The 17,140-nt window shown below is 42.4% G+C and overlaps 6 protein-coding genes across 8 annotated transcripts; 4 read left to right on the forward strand and 2 right to left on the reverse strand.

The window, feature by feature from the left end:
- Positions 1-252: 252 nt before the first annotated feature.
- On the reverse strand, positions 253-6,052 carry tceanc2 (transcription elongation factor A (SII) N-terminal and central domain containing 2). The gene is made up of 5 exons (XM_057056373.1): positions 5,647-6,052; positions 5,436-5,577; positions 4,986-5,179; positions 4,702-4,886; positions 253-4,241 (listed from the first exon to the last, which is right to left on the reverse strand). Exons 1-5 carry the CDS (start codon positions 5,749-5,751, stop codon positions 3,977-3,979), a joined length of 891 nt encoding a protein of 296 aa, XP_056912353.1. The 5' UTR covers positions 5,752-6,052; the 3' UTR covers positions 253-3,976.
- LOC130538609 (CUB domain-containing protein 2-like) lies at positions 873-3,578 on the forward strand. Its single transcript, XM_057056366.1, has 4 exons — positions 873-1,200; positions 1,401-1,748; positions 2,160-2,501; positions 3,187-3,578. The coding sequence occupies exons 1-4, from the start codon at positions 873-875 to the stop codon at positions 3,576-3,578; spliced, it is 1,410 nt and encodes a 469-aa protein (XP_056912346.1).
- A 368-nt stretch (positions 6,053-6,420) lies between the features above and the next one.
- Positions 6,421-9,076, forward strand: tmem59 (transmembrane protein 59). Its single transcript, XM_057056369.1, has 8 exons — positions 6,421-6,637; positions 6,857-6,962; positions 7,098-7,192; positions 7,265-7,417; positions 7,497-7,569; positions 7,926-8,049; positions 8,157-8,274; positions 8,395-9,076. Exons 1-8 carry the CDS (start codon positions 6,482-6,484, stop codon positions 8,545-8,547), a joined length of 978 nt encoding a protein of 325 aa, XP_056912349.1. The 5' UTR covers positions 6,421-6,481; the 3' UTR covers positions 8,548-9,076.
- Positions 9,077-9,393: 317 nt separating this feature from the next.
- Positions 9,394-11,512, reverse strand: lrrc42 (leucine rich repeat containing 42). Of its 2 annotated transcripts, none has more exons than XM_057056368.1 (7): positions 10,835-11,512; positions 10,635-10,766; positions 10,429-10,547; positions 10,245-10,330; positions 10,048-10,161; positions 9,886-9,970; positions 9,394-9,814 (listed from the first exon to the last, which is right to left on the reverse strand). In XM_057056368.1, the coding sequence occupies exons 1-7, from the start codon at positions 11,221-11,223 to the stop codon at positions 9,528-9,530; spliced, it is 1,212 nt and encodes a 403-aa protein (XP_056912348.1). In that variant the 5' UTR covers positions 11,224-11,512; the 3' UTR covers positions 9,394-9,527. The 2 variants fall into 2 exon arrangements, with proteins under 2 accessions (XP_056912348.1, XP_056912347.1); XM_057056367.1 differs by having other exon boundaries at positions 10,429-10,550; positions 10,835-11,509.
- Positions 11,513-11,657: 145 nt separating this feature from the next.
- Positions 11,658-15,529, forward strand: yipf1 (Yip1 domain family, member 1). 2 transcript variants are annotated; one of them, XM_057056370.1, is made up of 10 exons: positions 11,658-11,790; positions 12,051-12,151; positions 12,271-12,410; positions 12,508-12,588; positions 12,668-12,755; positions 12,877-12,993; positions 13,082-13,248; positions 13,605-13,787; positions 14,696-14,796; positions 14,896-15,529. In XM_057056370.1, exons 2-9 carry the CDS (start codon positions 12,121-12,123, stop codon positions 14,774-14,776), a joined length of 888 nt encoding a protein of 295 aa, XP_056912350.1. In that variant the 5' UTR covers positions 11,658-11,790; positions 12,051-12,120; the 3' UTR covers positions 14,777-14,796; positions 14,896-15,529. The 2 variants fall into 2 exon arrangements, with proteins under 2 accessions (XP_056912350.1, XP_056912351.1); XM_057056371.1 differs by having other exon boundaries at positions 15,033-15,529.
- A 715-nt stretch (positions 15,530-16,244) lies between these two features.
- On the forward strand, positions 16,245-17,031 carry zgc:113691 (uncharacterized protein LOC503529 homolog). Its single transcript, XM_057057920.1, has one exon. The coding sequence runs from the start codon at positions 16,273-16,275 to the stop codon at positions 16,984-16,986; it is 714 nt and encodes a 237-aa protein (XP_056913900.1). The 5' UTR covers positions 16,245-16,272; the 3' UTR covers positions 16,987-17,031.
- Positions 17,032-17,140: the final 109 nt, after the last annotated feature.

Below are 17,140 nucleotides of genomic sequence, written 5' to 3' on the forward strand. Positions count from 1 at the left end.
GATTTTCTTTCACAACATGACGCCCTCAGAGGGATCCCCCAGTCAGAAGGCTGTTTATCACCTCCGCTTTAATCTGCGGGAATGTCCCCAAGGATTTGACTGTATTCATTTCTTTTAAATATTTACATTCTAATAGGTGATTTAATTGTTCTGTACAAATGGTATCTGCCTGAAACACATTTCCCAGCATCCGCATCCTTGAACAATGACGAGTCTTTCAGAGGACAGAATTAAAATTCAAAGGCAAAGCGGTTCACATTAGTTCCAGGAACTGCTATGTGAAAAACAGTTGCCTGATTTTAATCACTTTCTTATTTATTTCAGCTTAGTGCTCCATATGACTTTTTCAAAAGCCAGGGGTGAGTGTCACCGTCTGACTACAGCGACGCAACAGCGCCATCTAGCAGGCTTGTGCGGGTACTGCAGTACAAAGCTTGTTGCGGCTGATTCAACAGCAAAAATTGTTGCCAGACACACTTTTTTCTGCTGCTTGTTTGCACAAATAATTGATTTCGGAAAATTGATCAATTGATGTAAATGCATGTTGACACAATTGGAAAGACGAGTAGCAGAAAACGGCATGTCTTCAAATGCAAGAGCTACAACCTCTGTGAATGTACATCTTCAGAAATACACACTAGCTTCCACGCAACATATGTAATACAGAATTCCATATGCACAAAGGGCCAAACAAAAAATAAAACATCTTTTTACAGTATTATACTGAAAGTATTCCTTAGGTGCAGCCGTTTCTGGCTGTTCTGTTATATCATCAGTGAAGCCAGTCATTAATTAATTTCAAGGCCTTTCGTCCTGTCTTTTCACTTGCAGCCACTTGGTGCACGTGTGAAACAGAGAGCAAGGCATCAAAAATGCATGGCTTCGCTCTAAACATTGTCCTGGCGTGCCACCTGTGCTCGCTGGAGTCATTAAAATTTAGAGAGGAGGCCAAAGCACAGCACTGGTGGGTGTCAGATTCCTCTTTCGGGTTGGTGGATGAATTTTTCAAAGTCCCATTACCTCTGCAGGCACCACGGCTGATGTCTCAAGGCTGTGCGTTCGGAAACTTCCGTTGTCGGTCTCCGCCGGTGCTGCAGCTGAGGCGTGACAAAAGCCGAATCAACAATTACAGCATGGGTCTCCGGGCGGCTGCGCTCATATATTTACTCCTGCTTGTTGACAAGGCTGATTCTGAAAAAGGTAAGTCGCCAATCCGTTATATAGAGAGCAAAGCTTAGAGCAGATGGAGCGCTTTATCCTGCAGCTTTTGTACATGCAGCTCTAGGGAGTTGGAGAACAGTTGTTCGATGCAAACTTGTAATAGTGTCAGAGGTCCTTCCAGCTACCTTGAATTCCATCTAAAATCTTTGAGCTAATGTGAAACTTCTCTGGTCACAAAGGCTTCAAATGTGGAGGGATCCTCTCTGCATCCTCTGGTAATATCTCCAGCCCAAACTTCCCCAGCCATTACCCCTACAACAGCGACTGTTCCTGGCTGATTGTGGTGGCTGAGGGCTCCTCTGTTCACCTCACCTTCCACCACTTTGAGCTGGAGCACCACGCCAGCTGCTCCTACGACTACATCAAGATCTACAACGGTGTGGCTGAGGATGAGGGCAACCTCCTGGGGGCCTTTTGCGGCGATGTCTCCCCGCCACAGTTCACCTCTTCATGGAACGTCATGTCAATCATCTTCCATTCTGACCGGCATGTGGCCTACAGGGGCTTCAGTGTTGGCTACAGAAAAGGTAACAGTCACGGCTGACGGAGTTTGACGCGTCGGTTGGATAACCGCCCGAAACTTAAGCTGATTTTTTCTGACAATCCCGGAACTCGTGGCTTTAAGCTAATATGTCTTGATCTCAGAGGTCTTAAGTGACACAAAACATTATCTTACAGATTAAACTGAAGTCACGATAGTTTGCACGTTCACATCTTTCAAACCTTCTAGAGGTGCCCACAGGGGACTGTATTTGAATGATCTACAGCACGTCACCCGGGGCGGTGCGTGGCTGGACTTAAACAACAATGGGTGGGTCTGTGGCTCCAAGTGGTCCTCAACATCAGTAACACGATTCAGCCACAGTCATTCCAGTTTTACTGAAGGTAAAGTGGTAAAACATCAGTGGCTAATCTAATGTGATTTTGTTTCTCTCTAGATATGTGTGGCGGAGTCCTAACTGGTCTGTCTGGTGAAATCTCCAGCCCAGGTTACCCTCTGGAGTACAACAATAATGCCGACTGCACGTGGACCATCCGCGTGTCCAACGCCAGCCTCGTCACCTTGGTCTTCCTGGACTTCCAGCTGGAGAACAACGAGGGATGCAATTTCGACTTTGTGGCTCTGTTTGACGGCCCGACAGTCACCCACCGCCACCTGGGAAACTACTGTGGGGCCGATAAGCCCCCAAGGGTTGTCACCACTTCCAACAACCTTCTGGTGGCCTTCAAATCTGACTTTAACATCGGAGGGCGCGGCTTCAAGGCCTACTACTACTCAGGTAGGAAAGTCGGGTGAGCTCAACCTCAAAACAGTAAAAATGCTAAAACTTTTGACCTCCTCCAATCCATATTGGATTAGTTCCCTAGAGAAACGTGATTTAGGAAAATCTCCCCTTAAATCAGACAGAACAGTCCACGGCGAAGACTCATAGATTTGCCGAAGGATACATTTGAAAGGAGGCCAAGACGTGGAGCTTTGGATCAAAAATAAAAAAAGGGACGCCTTATTCTGTCAGATGAAATGGAAATGGAACACTTCTACCACAATGCGAAGCACTAGAGCACGGAGCTCATTACACCACGCGTACCCGCGAACAAGGAAAAAAAGAAGTCTGGAGAGGTTTTTGAGGTGAGCGGGCCAGGAGCCGTATCCAACTGAAAGACGGCGGAATACATTTCAGGCAGCTCATCTCAAACTTCACCTTGCGGAGGTTTAAGAAATTGGCAAGAGGAGGAAAATCCTGTGATAGTTGCAGAAGGGGTGCGGACAAATCCTCCCCACCCCTGCTCAGGCATTTTCTACCCTGTCTGGCAGAGGATGAGAATCAACTTATTACCATCCAGGTGTTAAAACCAAAAAAATCCTTGAACAATCATGGTTAGACAAGATCAGAGTACAGGTATCTGCCATTAAACTGCCCTCTGTAGTCCCGAAGAACCCTAACTTACGTCTGTGCTCTACAGGTGAATGCCAGCAGGTGCTGGTAGCAGTAAGCGGCACCTTTAGCAGCCCCCGTTTTCCAAACATCTACCCGAACAACATCAACTGCCACTGGGGCATCACGCAGGCCTCCGGCTACCGGGTCAAGCTCTTATTTCCTTTTTTGGACTTGGAGGAACGCAACAGCCTCTCGGGCGAGTGCGACTACGACTCGGTCACGGTCTACGACGGGGACAGCCAGGCCGATCCCATGCTGGGTCGCTGGTGCGGCGGCGAGCGGCCTCCCTCGCTCGTATCAAGGGGCAACAAGTTGCTGGTGGTGCTCAGCACAGACAGAAATGAAGCTCACAGAGGATTCACCGCGGCTTATCTCGGTGGTAAATGTTCTCCAGCTGCCGGCGTGATTTGCTGCTGAAGCTACTCTTGCTGAGGCCGCAGCATTTATCTCCGAGAACAACTCTTCCTTATATATGACCCTCTTCTATACAGATGTATGCTGTGACTTTTCTGTTCTCTCTTCCTTCCCACGGTCCAAGTGGTGCCCGTTAACGTGAGCTGCACAAGATCAGAATTCACCATTTTGATCCCCCAACAGTCCTTACCCCGGCTGGACCGAGAGAGCATCTACCTAGGAAACCCGACCTGCACGGCCCAGCTGACCTCCACGGCGTACAAGATTCTAGCCCAGTTTGTGAACTGTGGCACCGCCGGCCAGGTGACTAAGTTCATTCTTTCAGATGTGTTGTTGCTTTTGCGTGACCTCCCGATCCACCTACAGAAGCATCAGAACATCACTGTGCTGGTCAACAAGCTCTACATCGATTTCTCCGACGGGAAGCAGCAGAACGTGCAAGAGTACAAGGTGCAGTGCGATGCTTTGCGGAAGGTAGCGTCGGTGTCTATCATCTCTGAAGAGGAGCGCCGCCTGGAGGAGCAGGCCCAGCAGAGCGAAAGAGGCACTGAAGGCGCGGCGGGGGATCCACAGGCTGAGCCGCACGACTTGAGCGACATCGTCTTCATAAGCATCTGCGTTCTGGCTGTTATCCTCATGATGATCGCTATAGTGTGGCTGGTTCTGCTTTAGGCAGATGTAAAGACAGAAATGGAGAGAAATCCGTGGCGGGGCTCATCGACTGTATTAATTTTCTATAAAAATGACAGTGACAGTACAAAAAAAGACCGCTCAACAACAAAAAAAAAATTCTGTAATGAGGGATTTGCATCATCACGACCAACACCAATTACTCGTTAACCTTTACTGTTACTTAAAAGCATTTACAATAATGTAATCTGATGTGCCACAAAGTATTTTTATAGAAAATAAAAACCTTGTACAAAGAAAAATGTGCAGACATTATTAAAAAGTTCAAGTAAAATAACCTCATCTGAATGGTTCATTTACTGTTCAGAATAGGCACAATAATGTAGCTGGTCATTTCACCAGTTATTCTGCCTCGAAATTGGCAAAAATTGCTTTAAAAGAAACTTAAAATGTTCACCTTGAGATAACTCGATTGGTAGAGTTAATTACCAGTCATTTCTTATATTTGGAGACCAGTTGGTCGACTGATATCTTGTTGTCCTTCACTTGGCCCCTGATCTCCGGGTTGTGTTTAAAGGCGAACACTAGGGCTCGAACTGTCCTCCTGTACGAGCCGCTGACTAACCGGGAGCTCTGGTGAAACACCTCCCTCTCCACGTTGTCGACGAGGCCACAGTCCTCCTGTTGATCAGTGGATCATTTAAGCAAACCAGCAATAAATGTGCCTCAGAAGGAAGGATTTGCTGCTATAGCCAATGTGCCCGAAACTCTGACTCTCACCTTGACCCGGAGGCTTTCAGACATTAGTCTTCTTGCGTTGCTCCTGAGTCCTTCAGACTGTTTGTCCGAACGCACTTCAATAGACGGCTTATTGGAATTCTCCTCGATGAACGTCCTCCACTCAGTGTAAACCTTTGCTGCCATGGAACTCACCTCGGGGTCCAGATGCTTCCGCATTTTGTTGACAACGTGACCTTAGAGGGGAGACAGTTTCATCATCTCTTTAACCAATTAGTCTTTTGGGAGTCTAATAAATATGTGGTGCATGTGTGTGTGTGTGAAGGAAAACAATAGTTGCAGGCTGTTTGCCTTTGTGAGTTCTTAACTCCAGCTGCACTGAAGGGAACAACATATTAAACCTATGGAATGCATATTTTTGTTGTAATGTTTAATGCATTGATGCTTTTTACAGTCCATGGAGCATGCAGTGCACAATAAAATGCATTCTACCTATCTTTGTAGACTTGAGCACTTCTCTGGATGGGATCTTCTTGCTCAAGTCTGTCAGAGCAGACAGCAGGTTGTCTTTGCTCTGCTGGGGCAGCTCCAACATGGATTTATAGCGCATGATGTCCTCGATCACAACAACCCTCTAAAAAGAAATGGACAATAATAAAATGAGAATACTTAAATGGAGATTTCATTCACTTTTGGATCTTACCCTTAAAGATTCGATCGTTGTTTGCTTATAAATCCTATCTTTACTTTTCGATATTTTGGGAGTTTCCCCTTTTGGGAGTTTTCCCCTCACTACAAACTTGTCCATTATAAAGTCGAAAAATCAGAAAGTTACAGAAATGTTACAGAATTCCTACAGGACAAGACACTGATCAAATGTGGTTGCTAACTGCTATGCTAATCCAAGCAGCGCTGCCTGTCTCTACTATCTCCATATTAAAATGTTGAGTTCATTCTTGGCTAAGTTGGCGCTGGTTACTACTTCACTAAATATCGGCAACATTAAATCAACGAATCTATTATAAATTTAGATAAATACATCTCTTGGTTACGGCATAACACTGGCAAGTCCTGTAAAGGGTGCCTTTATGGCTGTCGGAAAGTAAATAACTACATGCAAACCCTTTGGTCATTTATTTTTGGATATAATTTGTCGCGCTAATGCAGTAATTCTAAATATTTTTTTCATTTTTTCATTTTCATCCTAAATTCTCATTTGTGATCATTGTTTTCTGAAGATAATATATGGTGTAATGTAAATGTACTTTATGCAGGATATCTTTGGCCAATTGAAATGTACAAAGACATACAAAGATTTAATGGCAAATTCAATAAATTGCCCTTTAGTTTGATATTTATTCCGATTGAATATTGAGTTTAAAGTGAAATTTTGGTAACGCTGTAAAATAATTGAGGAATCTACGTAGAGTCTTTAAACGCACCTTAGCTTCTCGCGTTAAGACGAGTTCCCCCGAGATTAGCGAGCAGATTTATCAGGAAGAAGAAGAGTGTTGTTTGTTTTGTTTTTCTCAGTCACAATGGACGTCCTGCCGTCTCCTTTCTATGTTCTGGGACTGTTTGTCCTGTTTGCATATACATCTGCTTCTCCAGATGTGTTTGACAGCGTTTTGGGAAACACTGTATCTTGTCAAAAGTCGTGCGAAATGACATATAGCCTGCACACCTATCCACGGGTAAGTCTCTTCCGTGACGAGTTAAGTGAACCTAATATTTGCTAGCCTCAGTTAACCTTTTATAACTCGACGAATCAAAATAAAATATGTGTGACTGTACCCGTCTTTTACCCATTTAACTTGCTATTTGCGACATATTGCTTATGGCGGATAACGTCGATGTCTGTAAGTGCGTCATTTGTCACGGATGCCATTCAACCGGTTGTTTTGACTGTTTAGGAGGATGAACTTTACGCCTGTCAGAGAGGCTGCCGTCTCTTCTCCATTTGTCGGTTCGTTCGTGAGAGTACAGATCTGAAACAGACTAAAATCGACTGTGAATCAAGTAAGTTAGGCTTTAACCTCTTGGTCTGTTCAGTCCTGCTCCGGGCAGTGACACGCCCGGCTAATCTCGTCCATTTTAGATCTATTGTCACTAATCTACATGCTTTGCTCTTCAAAAAAAATAAAATAAAAACAGCTTGTCGTGAAGCCTACAATGACTCTGAAACGCAATATGCATGCAATCTGGGGTGCCAGAATCAGCTTCCATTTGCTGTGCAACGCCAGGAAGAGGTTTGTAACGTTTCCCTGCAGATCGTAGATTACTGCAAAAAAAGTATTCACAGTATTTGCTTTTTTCCCCAGTTGGACTCCATGATGCCAAAGATTCACCTGCTGTACCCCATGACTCTGATCAGAGGGTTATGGGAGGATGTGATGAGCCAGGCCCACAGCTTCATCACTTCCTCCTGGACATTCTACCTCCAAGCCGACGATGGCAAGGTTGTGATTTTCCAGGTACGCAAGGAAAAAGCTATTGCCCTGTCCTACTGGTGTGCATTGGACATTTGTCAGTGTTCTGTCTTCTGTTTACCAGACTGAACCTCAAATCAAGTTTTTCACGCCGTTTGAGCTGGAAAATGATGCCGAAGAGGACCCACAGAAAAGCTGTAAGCCACCCTCTTTTTTTTGCTTTTTTCTTTCACTCCAGATGTGATTGTTCATTGGCTGACTGACTGTTGCATTATATTAATTTGATGTGGAAATTTTCACAGTATGCAGTGTATTTATCACAAACTGCAACTCTGAGTTCTTCTGAATTGTATCCTTTGACCCTATATTTGCCAGACCAAATTAAAATGCAAATAGTTGTTTGCACGAACGGCTTCACTGATTCTGCATTATGCATGTAGAGTCCTCATACACGCCCATCTAATTTACACTAGTCAAACATGCTGAACTTTGGTGTTATGACTATGCAGTAAAGGCACACCCTTTCAGCCAATCTGTTGTTTCTGTCTTCTAGTCCCTGAATTGAGCAGCCCAATTTTCAAAGAGTACAATCGTGCTTTAATCCAAGAGAGAGACAGAGACATGAACACCGACCGCAGCTACGATAACGACTACAACTTATTCAGCTGCCTTTCAAGGTTGGTCATCGCAGTTTGCATTTTCCAAGGAAGAAAATAAGTAGATTTGCTTCTATACAAGCCCTGTCAGTCAAGAGGATGGGTAACATGCAATCTTGTCCCCACAGGAACCCTTGGCTTCCTGGGTGGATCCTCACTACAACTCTTGTCCTGTCTGTACTGGTTCTGATCTGGATCTGCTGTGCCACGGTGGCGACTGCTGTGGACCAATACGTACCTGCTGAAGTATGTTTTCTGGTTAGATTTCTGGTGATGTTTGGTGTTATTTCCACCGTACCAGCTCAGAGTATGCATTCACAAAGTAGGCAGAATGTTTAACAGGTGGTATGTTCTTTCCCTCTCCAGAAATTGAGCATTTATGGTGACAAGGAGTACATGAGCAAACAGAAACTGACCCCATATCCAGCATCCTCCCTGCTGATCATCACCACCAAAGCACCCATAGAAGAGGCCGGGCCTCTCCCTTCTAAAGTCAACCTGGGCCAGTCTAATATCTAGAAACCAAAGATGATCGAGAAGGGATACTCTCCTTTTTACAAATAGATTCATGATGATTTTCATGCTGTGGCCCTGTTGCCTGTGGGGTCCAAGCAAGGGTCACTACTTTCAGATCATTTTGTAATTCTGATGCAATTGATCTCCCTTAGGAAGCTTTGAAAACTACAAGGTTTATTTTCTGTATATTTGTACCAATCAGAAGGGATCCTAGTTTGCTATGTTCAGTAAAATAGGTTTGGGGATTTTTTTCCTAAATTTTGCTGTATATTAGGTGTGTGTTGGTCTTTTATTTTTTATTTTTTTGAAAACCATTTAATGATCTTGTGGCTGACTTGAAGTTTTGCAGGGTTCATTCCCAAACCCCTCCACCTTTGAGTGATTAAACATGTTCAATTTTACCATAACGTCTTATGTTACCTACGTCTTTTAATCTTTAATAGTGTTTGGTACATGCACTAGGCTTCTTTTACTTCATGGTTCCTGTTATTACATTGAGAGACTGGAATAAAATGCAATGGGGTCAAGTTCTCATTTTGCCTACCTTTTTTGTGATCACACTCTTTCTGCGACTGAAGAAGCCATATCGAGTTAAAATGCACTTGGTTATGCCGTGTGAAACTTACCTCTTTAAATGTTTACAACCAATAGTCATTTCCTGTCACACTAAAGTATATCACAATGGAGTATAACTATCATTTAGTGTTGTTATGGATGTTTTTATATGTAATAAATGTCAATGGAGTGAGTTAAATCTAGATCAGATCTTCAGAGTTTATATCTTCCCCACTGCCCTCAAAATGCCTTTTGTTTTTACCAACATACTCCTCTGCCAAACAAAATCAACTGTGCAGTTACAAAACTCTTACCTTTATTAAATATGTAGAATGGAACACGCGCAACAAAACTATAGTAAACTTGAGCATTTGGGAAATCATCTATTTGCTCCCAACTTATTTTGGAATGTTGCATGGACAAAAACGTCAGTAGTTGCTCAACAAGTCAATGTCCTCTGCAGTGAGAGTGGGTTTCTTAGGAGGGCCCTGACGTGGAGCGTCACCATTTTCAGGTAGCCGTTGCCTTTTCTTGAGGTTCTGACAGGACAGCAATGCTTGGTGATGACTAGTTGAGGAAGGAGTCTGTCTGTCTGGTGGGTGAGCGGAAGCTGCCGGTCTGTAAAAATGAAGAACGTCTCTCTTGGCTTCCTCAGCTCTCGTGCACGCCACCGGTGCTGCATTCAGTACGTCTCTGACAAATTTCTGCCTGCCAACTAGAAGAAGGGGAACAGTTCAAAGATGATCCTTATTATTTTTTGCTAAATCTCAGCCTTGTCTTACTTACAAAAGCGACGCGCTGATGCTCGGGATTCATCTATTTTCTTCAGCTTATTCACTTGTTGGCCACACATTTCCCACTGGTTTATAACCTTAAATTGGAACACACACTTTCAGTAAAAGCGAGACCTTTACATTTAAGAACGACCACCTAACACTTAATATATACCTGTTCTGCCCAACCTGCTGTTCTACATCGAGCATGATCAAAGATGTCCAATGGTCTCTCTGAATAAATAAGCCCCAACAGATCCCTTATGGTGTTTTTCAAAGTTGTACCAAGCTGTAAGTGAACATGACACGTGTGTCAGCAGTACAAGGCACAGCCATATGCGCTGAGTAATTATTCTGCAGTTTCTGTCATACCATCAAACCAGTCGCTGATACATCGAGCTTTTCAAGTGTGTGGAGGCACGTAAGGTATCGGAGCGCTCGGTCTGTGATTGTGTTATCTGTGTATGAAAAAAGAGCAGATGAACAACAGCATAAATGCGAGCATTTAAATTCAGGGTTGGCGATGAATAAAGATTAAAACATGTTGTAAACTAACGTGAAATATCAAGGGACTTAAGACAATCGAAGCCCTTCTTCATCATCCGGATGGGTGCAGTTAGTCTTTGCAGGCCAGCATCTGACAGACTGTTGCCACCGATGGAAAGCTCAACCAGACTGCTGAAGAAGCAAAGGACGGACTGTACTGACATTTTCCTTTCATTCAAATGTTAGTGTCCTAACTTTGATCAAATCTGAAATTACCTTGCCAGTGAAGAGGTTGTTAGATGGAGGAATATCTCGTGATTATCTCCCAGTCTGCAGCCAAAGAGATCCAGAGACTTCAAACTCTGAAATGATTTTATTTCATCCATCCTCTCATGCAAGAGTGGGAACCTGAAAAGGGTAAGAGAAGCTAAAACTTATGGACGAGAAAAATGGTCAGAGATCACGCTGTTAATTACCTATTTCGTAAACAGAGGGATCCAAGCACCATCCCACCGTAGGCATCGCTGAATAACTTTATGGCTTTGGAGGCAATGTCTGCGTTTAAAAATACATGGTTCTCCTCAGCTGCTGCAAAAAGTTTGTCTCCTATTTGCTCTGGGAAACCCACCAGAGATTCCACATTGTGGATGTTGTCAGCTACGAATAATAGAGTGATGTCAAACAGGGATTTTGTGGTGTATCTCAGACTTCCCTCTGAATTGTAGGTGAAGATAAAGTGCTTCTTTCTCAAAACTAATGGATTTACTCTTCTACATGACGACCCCGGCTTTGGTTGCGCTAATACTATGTCACTCACACGACGGAGATTGCCTCTATCACGGACATAAATGGTGCTACCATCCATGTTAAGACCACGCTTTCTTTTATCCGAGAATATTTTTTGTGCTATTTTTTTCAAATTGAGGTTATGGCTGAGGTAGGCAGCTGCCTAGCTACCTGCTAGTTAGCAAGAATCTGGATGTCGAGAGACCAAACTAGATAAACCCACGCAAACGAAATCATTTTTTAAAACCTTACTATGATTTAATTCGCCTGATATTGTTTGTTTATTCATTCTAAGCAATTAAATCATTCAATATATTCTTAAAGTTCCATGATGGAATGACAAGTTCTCCCATTCGTAGTCCTTGGTATGTGACTTCAAAATAAAAAACAACCAATAACAGAAACTCATTTGAAGTTCACAAATTGCAAAAACGGGATAACAATATGTTAAAAACTCTATTCTCGACCTGAAATACATTGGATTGAGGCGAACAAACGAACATCTGTCACATTTTGTAGTTTTCAGACACTTACAATGAAACGTGTTATTAACCGGAAGTAGCCTTGTTTACATGGCTGTCACATCCTGTTCCACGCAACAACATCCGGACACAAGTGAAATGATTAAGATTTGTGAAATTATAAGGTAACTGTCTGTTATTTTAGCATAGTCATACACTGTGCATTGTAAAAATACAATCGGAGATTTTGCACTTCCTTCCATTTATCGATGTTCAACGATAGTTAATTTATCTTGAATGAGCTGCCAGGTGGGACTTGATAGCTGGCTGAAGCTAACTTTCAACTATATTTTCTTAACTGTCTTATTACAGTCCTTGAAGTAACAGAATAAATGAGTTATAAGTTCAAGTTAAATACACTATTTTGTTTCACGTCTTTCTATAGTTAAACCACTGGGCTCCACTTATTTTAACTTCCCGAGTAGCGAAACTTTTCAAACAGAAAATCCATCTAAATGGCGTCAACAGATCCATTTCAGTTTCGGGGTGAGTGTATTTTCTGTCCTAATTATTCAAAAATACGAATATAGTGTCAACAGAAAAAGTTAATAGTGACTTACGAACCTGGTGCTATAAAGGTTTTGTTTTCTGTTTTTTAAAAAAAGAATTCGAAGACGAAAATTTGCTCGAAAGTGACAGAGACGTCACCATCAGCATTGAAGATGTCAAAGCTGAGAAGCCAAAGAGTTCTGCTGATTTCACTCCTGCTGATGATGACCCTCTCTCCAGTGATGATAAAACAGAGGTATGGACTGAGACATATGCATTTTTGTGGAGTGACAAGTTCCGTATAATCAACAAACTTTAACATGTTTGATCCCTGTTGTCTTCTTGTTTTGAAGCTTCTCTCTGGACAAAAGAAAAGCACCCCTTTTTGGACATTTGAATATTATCAGAACTTCTTTGACATCGAGACCCATCACGTAATACATTTTATGTCAAAGTGCATTTGCATTTTCGTGTGAAATTTTACGATGTGATCTAACCCAACAAGTCTTTCAGGTGAAAGAGAGAATCATAGGCTCAATGGTTCCCTGGCCCAGAAAAAACTTTATTCGCGTCTACCTGCGACAAAATCCTGACCTTTACGGTAAAAACTCTTGACGTCTTGATCTGTTGTAGATCTGTGTGAATTAAAAGACTGTAAAATGTGTACAGTTCTGTCCATAAATGTAGTTTGTATTTACATTTTTCGCTCTCTGTATTTTCAGGACCTTTCTGGATTTGCACCACTCTTGTGTTTGCCATTGCCATTAGTGGAAACATATCCAAATTTCTGGTAAACTTGGGCAAACCAAACTATTTGTATACCCCAGAGTTCAGAAAAGGTGATAAATGTTTTATTTGTCAAGGATTCGATTCTCCACGTTGAATGTAAGAGTAGTTAAACATCTCTGATATTTCTGCTTTTTCCAGTGACCATCGCTGCAACAGCCATCTTCACCTATGCTTGGTTGGTGCCACTTGCCCTGTGGGGTTTCTTGTTCTGGAGAAACAACAAGGTCATGAGCTTAGTATCATATTCCTTTATGGAAACTGTGTGTGCCTATGGATATTCCCTTGCCATTTACATTCCAGCCGTGGTAAGCACTTCATAAGGCTAATTCTGCATGTTCATTTATTTTCTGCGGTGTATACACAATCGCTTTGATGCTAAATTTGGTTTAACTGCCTTCCTGCTTTCCCATGAAAGAAATGTAGTTTATCAGGTTTCGCACCCGTACACATGCAGAAGTCATTTATTGTGTTTCATTAAAGGATGGTATGCCTTTGCTAAGTTGACAGGAAGAACCATCACAGAGCTTGTTGAAAGTGTTCTACAGTATTCATGGATTAACTGTTGATATGCTGCATTAACACACTTGTTATTACACATTGGTAAGGCAGGTAATTTAAATCAGTTACTCAGGTTCCTCTAATCATTCCTACATCCTTTAAGGTCTTATGGATTCTTCCGTATGAGTGGCTGAGGTGGTGCTCTATCGTGGTGGCGCTCTGTCTATCAGGATCTGTTTTGGTGATGACTTTCTGGCCTGCAGTGAGGGACGACCACCCCAAAATTATCATTGCAGTCCTGTCAGCCATCGTTGTGCTCAACGTTCTACTTGCTGTTGGTTGCAAGGTAAAAGTTCTTGTTTGGAGTTGCTAATTATTACAAATTTGTCAGCTTTTAGATAATCAGTGTGGATGGACTATTTTGTTTGGGGCTCTTGCATCACAAAAGTATTCATCAATAGATCAATTCAGAAAGACACTGATATCTGACATTTATCATAAAAAGTAAGCTTATGGTGAGGGTTTAACGCCAGTTAGTTACAGGTTATATTAAGATAGAGAAGAACACACTATCAACACAGATAACACAGTTGAATGTATATTTCTATTTTCAGTTAATGTTCAATCTCTACACCCACCCAAACCCAACCCATTGTTCCCATTGTTCCCATTGATGTGAAACCAGTTTTGTCTTATGGTCACGATTGTTGCACACCTTTTTATAACTGTGCAGGCGTCACCCTTTTCCAGACACAACCCTTTAGCCTGAGAAAATGTGCCCAGGTGTGTTAAGCAGCTGTAGTGGTAAATTACTTTAATTGTCCTGCTTTTGAATACAACAGTTTAGGGTGTTCATCTTATTTAAGATGCCTGTCAAGACTGAATCCTCCCATTTGGCTGCACTAATCTCCAGTCATGTACCGGACACCGTCCTGTTACGCTTTTGCCTGTCTGACCCCACACGTTTCTGGGACGAGGCTCTACCCGATAGCGTCATGGTTACTCCCTCTGGGAAGGTCTCTCTTCATTGGAAACTGTAATTGTGTTCGTTAACCGGTGTGAGCGCGAGCTGTTGTTGCCCAGCTGCCTGTGAACACGCTCATGTCGACAGAGGTGTCCTATGTCACGTGAAGATAGCCCGTCCCTCGAGACCGAGCAACACATATATTCCATTTGTTTCACATGCTGACACACTGAAGGCACGTCAATATTATTCATTGTAGTAATATTTATGTTGTTTTTTTTAAATTTCAGATTTATTTCTTCAGCACACCGGACCCGATACTTAAAAGTGCTGCTGTTACAAGTGCGGCTAAGGTGTTGCCTACAACCTGAAACCCTCATGTTCTGCGAAGGTAAACGATAGCGACATAGATGCTGTTTATCCCACTGTGCACACAAATATACTGATTTTCACACCGTCCTTTCTCGCTGATTTCAATGCTTTCATTAAGTTGTGTGAGCACCAAGGATCCACGGTGGAACTTTTGTCTTTTGAATGTAACAAGTGCTTTTTCACCTTCTACAGCTGACAGTGGACTGCCTTTGCATGATTTCTCTCCTTCCTAAAACAAGTGTTATTCTGTTCTAGATTAGTGGGTCTCCTGTTGCCTTATTAGAGTGAATCCGGTTACGGTGTAATGATGTCACATGTGGTCTGGATTTCACCTGCACCCGGACGTTCTGGCTTGAAACCTGAAAACTGTTTGTATAAAGGATGTGACATCTGAAAAAGAACAATCTATCCAACATCTACATTATTTTGAATGGGATGGGTTTTAAGCTTCCTTTTGGATAATACCATTATTGTTTTACACATCACAGTGATCCTTACCATAGTTGGTCAGTTGCAGTAATCATTCTAGGCTGTTGTTGGTTTGTCGTACACATATTTTTATATAATTAATTGTGATTGATTAACAATGTCTGTAAATTTAAAGTTGGGATTTGCTAATTATTGTATTTTACGGCACTGTCATTTATAAGTGCCTATATTTTTATTGTAATGAACTGTAATAACTTGTAAAATATGGAATTCATTTGGTTTTTCAGTGCAGAGAACAAATAAAAACATCTTTATGCATCTTATTCAGGCTTTGACATTTACTGAGTAGATTTTATAAACAGTTCTGCATTTTAAACAGTTTGTGCTGCTCTTTATTCAATAAATTTTGGGAAACACTTTTGAACCTAATGTGAAATGAGATAAATGGAATGACTTAAAACTTTTAACAATTGGACATTTGAATTAATTAAATGTGGATGTTCTGACTCAACCATATAATCTAAAAGGGGAGTTGTGGGCTGCTGCCACAGGTTTTCCAGCTCGTCCCCCTGAAGTTGTGGCCCAGGCTACGGTGTCAGTGTTTGGATGCACGGACCACCTGCTGTGGAAAATATAATTTATGTATGCACTGTAAAGCCTCTTTCTGCAGGTACGCAGCATGTGGCCAGAGCTTTCCATGCAATGGACCATTGTTCCTCTGTGCAGAAATTTGCCATTTAAAAAAAAAAAGCTGGACCCAATATTATAAAGTGATCTCATTAGGTAAATAGCGGGGAAATAAATTGTGTCAGTTGAAACTGTGTCAGAGAGACAGCAGCACCCTAATTAATGGTTATTCTAGCCTCAGCTTTGAGTTACACTGGAGCTGACTAACCCTGTTGAAGGAATGTCACCTGCCTCAGTGTCAGGCATGCATGTTGCTGCTGGTGTTTGGAGGTGGAGCTCCCATCACAGCCCCTAAGGATTATTTTGGAAGGCTTGTGATCATTTTTGGAGAAAATGCCTTTTTAACTTTGTCTCACAAAGGATTCTGGGGCTTCCTAGGATGGCAACATCAAATCCTAAGGGTGAGAAAGTGTCCAAATTTGAGACACTGAAACTTTTGGAGAAATCTAGACAGGAAAGAGATGATGCCATCCACAGAGAAAGCATTCTGAGAGAGAAGCTCCGACAGTATGAGTCCAGGCTGCGAACAAACGAGGCTCTGAAACAGAAACTGAAGGCCATGACTGTGGATAACAGAGAGCTGAGGAAACAAGTGAAGGCTCTCCGTAATGAGATTGGACTCGAGTGCAGCCCCAAATTTGCTGGTAAGACCACAAAGGATGTAATCAATGACCTGCATGAAAAGGAGCGTGAATGCAATTCCCTGGTGGAGAAGACTGGAAAACTGAGCCTCACCATTGACGATCTGACATCAGAGTTGGCAAACACTGTCACCGCCAAAACAATCCTGGAGGATAAAGTGGAGTCCCTGCAGCAAAACCTCAAAGATATGACAAACAATCAGCGGCGTCTGCTGAAGTTGTGGGACGACAAGAAGATCCAGAGGGAGCAGTTCACCTTACCTGCAATAAGACAAAAGCCATCAATCCATAAATCAATTCAGACTGAGATGTCCATCGGTTCATCCCAAAAGCTCCCAGCCAATGCCTTTGAAATGAAGCATTTCTCTCGGAACGTTGTGGATCACAATTTTCCACCTTATGGGAATGGTTACCATCATGAAAAGAATACTTTCTTACAGGATGAAAGCTAAAGACTGGCTGTCGACAGCCAATAATAACTGTAATGACAAAGTCTGGAAAAGGGGCAAAAATTTCAAGTAGATAAATCAAGAAGTTTAAATGTATCTTTACAATGAATCTGATTTATTGAGTGTCTGGTTGCCTTTTGCATTTATTACGTAGCAG

The sequence above is a fragment of the Takifugu flavidus genome, chromosome 15, assembly GCF_003711565.1.
Source record: "Takifugu flavidus isolate HTHZ2018 chromosome 15, ASM371156v2, whole genome shotgun sequence".
Lineage (NCBI taxonomy): Eukaryota > Metazoa > Chordata > Actinopteri > Tetraodontiformes > Tetraodontidae > Takifugu > Takifugu flavidus.

Excerpts from the sequence above, each read along its gene's own strand:
- LOC130538609 (XM_057056366.1), top strand. The coding sequence starts at position 873 with ATGCATGGCTTCGCTCTAAACATTGTCCTGGCGTGCCACCTGTGCTCG. Across the intron at positions 1,749-2,159 it reads CAGTGTTGGCTACAGAAAAG|ATATGTGTGGCGGAGTCCTA; the intron begins GTAACAGTCACG and ends GTTTCTCTCTAG. Across the intron at positions 2,502-3,186 it reads CAAGGCCTACTACTACTCAG|GTGAATGCCAGCAGGTGCTG; the intron begins GTAGGAAAGTCG and ends TGTGCTCTACAG.
- tceanc2 (XM_057056373.1), bottom strand. The coding sequence starts at position 5,751 with ATGGACAAGTTTGTAGTGAGGGGAAAACTCCCAAAAGGGGAAACTCCC. Across the intron at positions 5,578-5,646 it reads CAACGATCGAATCTTTAAGG|AGGGTTGTTGTGATCGAGGA; the intron begins GTAAGATCCAAA and ends ATTTCTTTTTAG. Across the intron at positions 4,242-4,701 it reads CTGGTCTCCAAATATAAGAA|CAGAACCAGCCACACTATAG; the intron begins ATGACTGGTAAT and ends ATCTGCCTAAAG.
- tmem59 (XM_057056369.1), top strand. The coding sequence starts at position 6,482 with ATGGACGTCCTGCCGTCTCCTTTCTATGTTCTGGGACTGTTTGTCCTG. Across the intron at positions 6,638-6,856 it reads GCCTGCACACCTATCCACGG|GAGGATGAACTTTACGCCTG; the intron begins GTAAGTCTCTTC and ends TTGACTGTTTAG. Across the intron at positions 8,275-8,394 it reads ACCAATACGTACCTGCTGAA|AAATTGAGCATTTATGGTGA; the intron begins GTATGTTTTCTG and ends TTCCCTCTCCAG.
- lrrc42 (XM_057056367.1), bottom strand. The coding sequence starts at position 11,223 with ATGGATGGTAGCACCATTTATGTCCGTGATAGAGGCAATCTCCGTCGT. Across the intron at positions 9,971-10,047 it reads CAGCAGGTTGGGCAGAACAG|GTTATAAACCAGTGGGAAAT; the intron begins GTATATATTAAG and ends TTCCAATTTAAG. Across the intron at positions 9,815-9,885 it reads AGCATCAGCGCGTCGCTTTT|TTGGCAGGCAGAAATTTGTC; the intron begins GTAAGTAAGACA and ends CCCTTCTTCTAG.
- yipf1 (XM_057056370.1), top strand. The coding sequence starts at position 12,121 with ATGGCGTCAACAGATCCATTTCAGTTTCGGG. Across the intron at positions 12,152-12,270 it reads AGATCCATTTCAGTTTCGGG|AATTCGAAGACGAAAATTTG; the intron begins GTGAGTGTATTT and ends TTTTAAAAAAAG. Across the intron at positions 12,411-12,507 it reads CCAGTGATGATAAAACAGAG|CTTCTCTCTGGACAAAAGAA; the intron begins GTATGGACTGAG and ends CTTGTTTTGAAG.
- zgc:113691 (XM_057057920.1), top strand. The coding sequence starts at position 16,273 with ATGGCAACATCAAATCCTAAGGGTGAGAAAGTGTCCAAATTTGAGACA.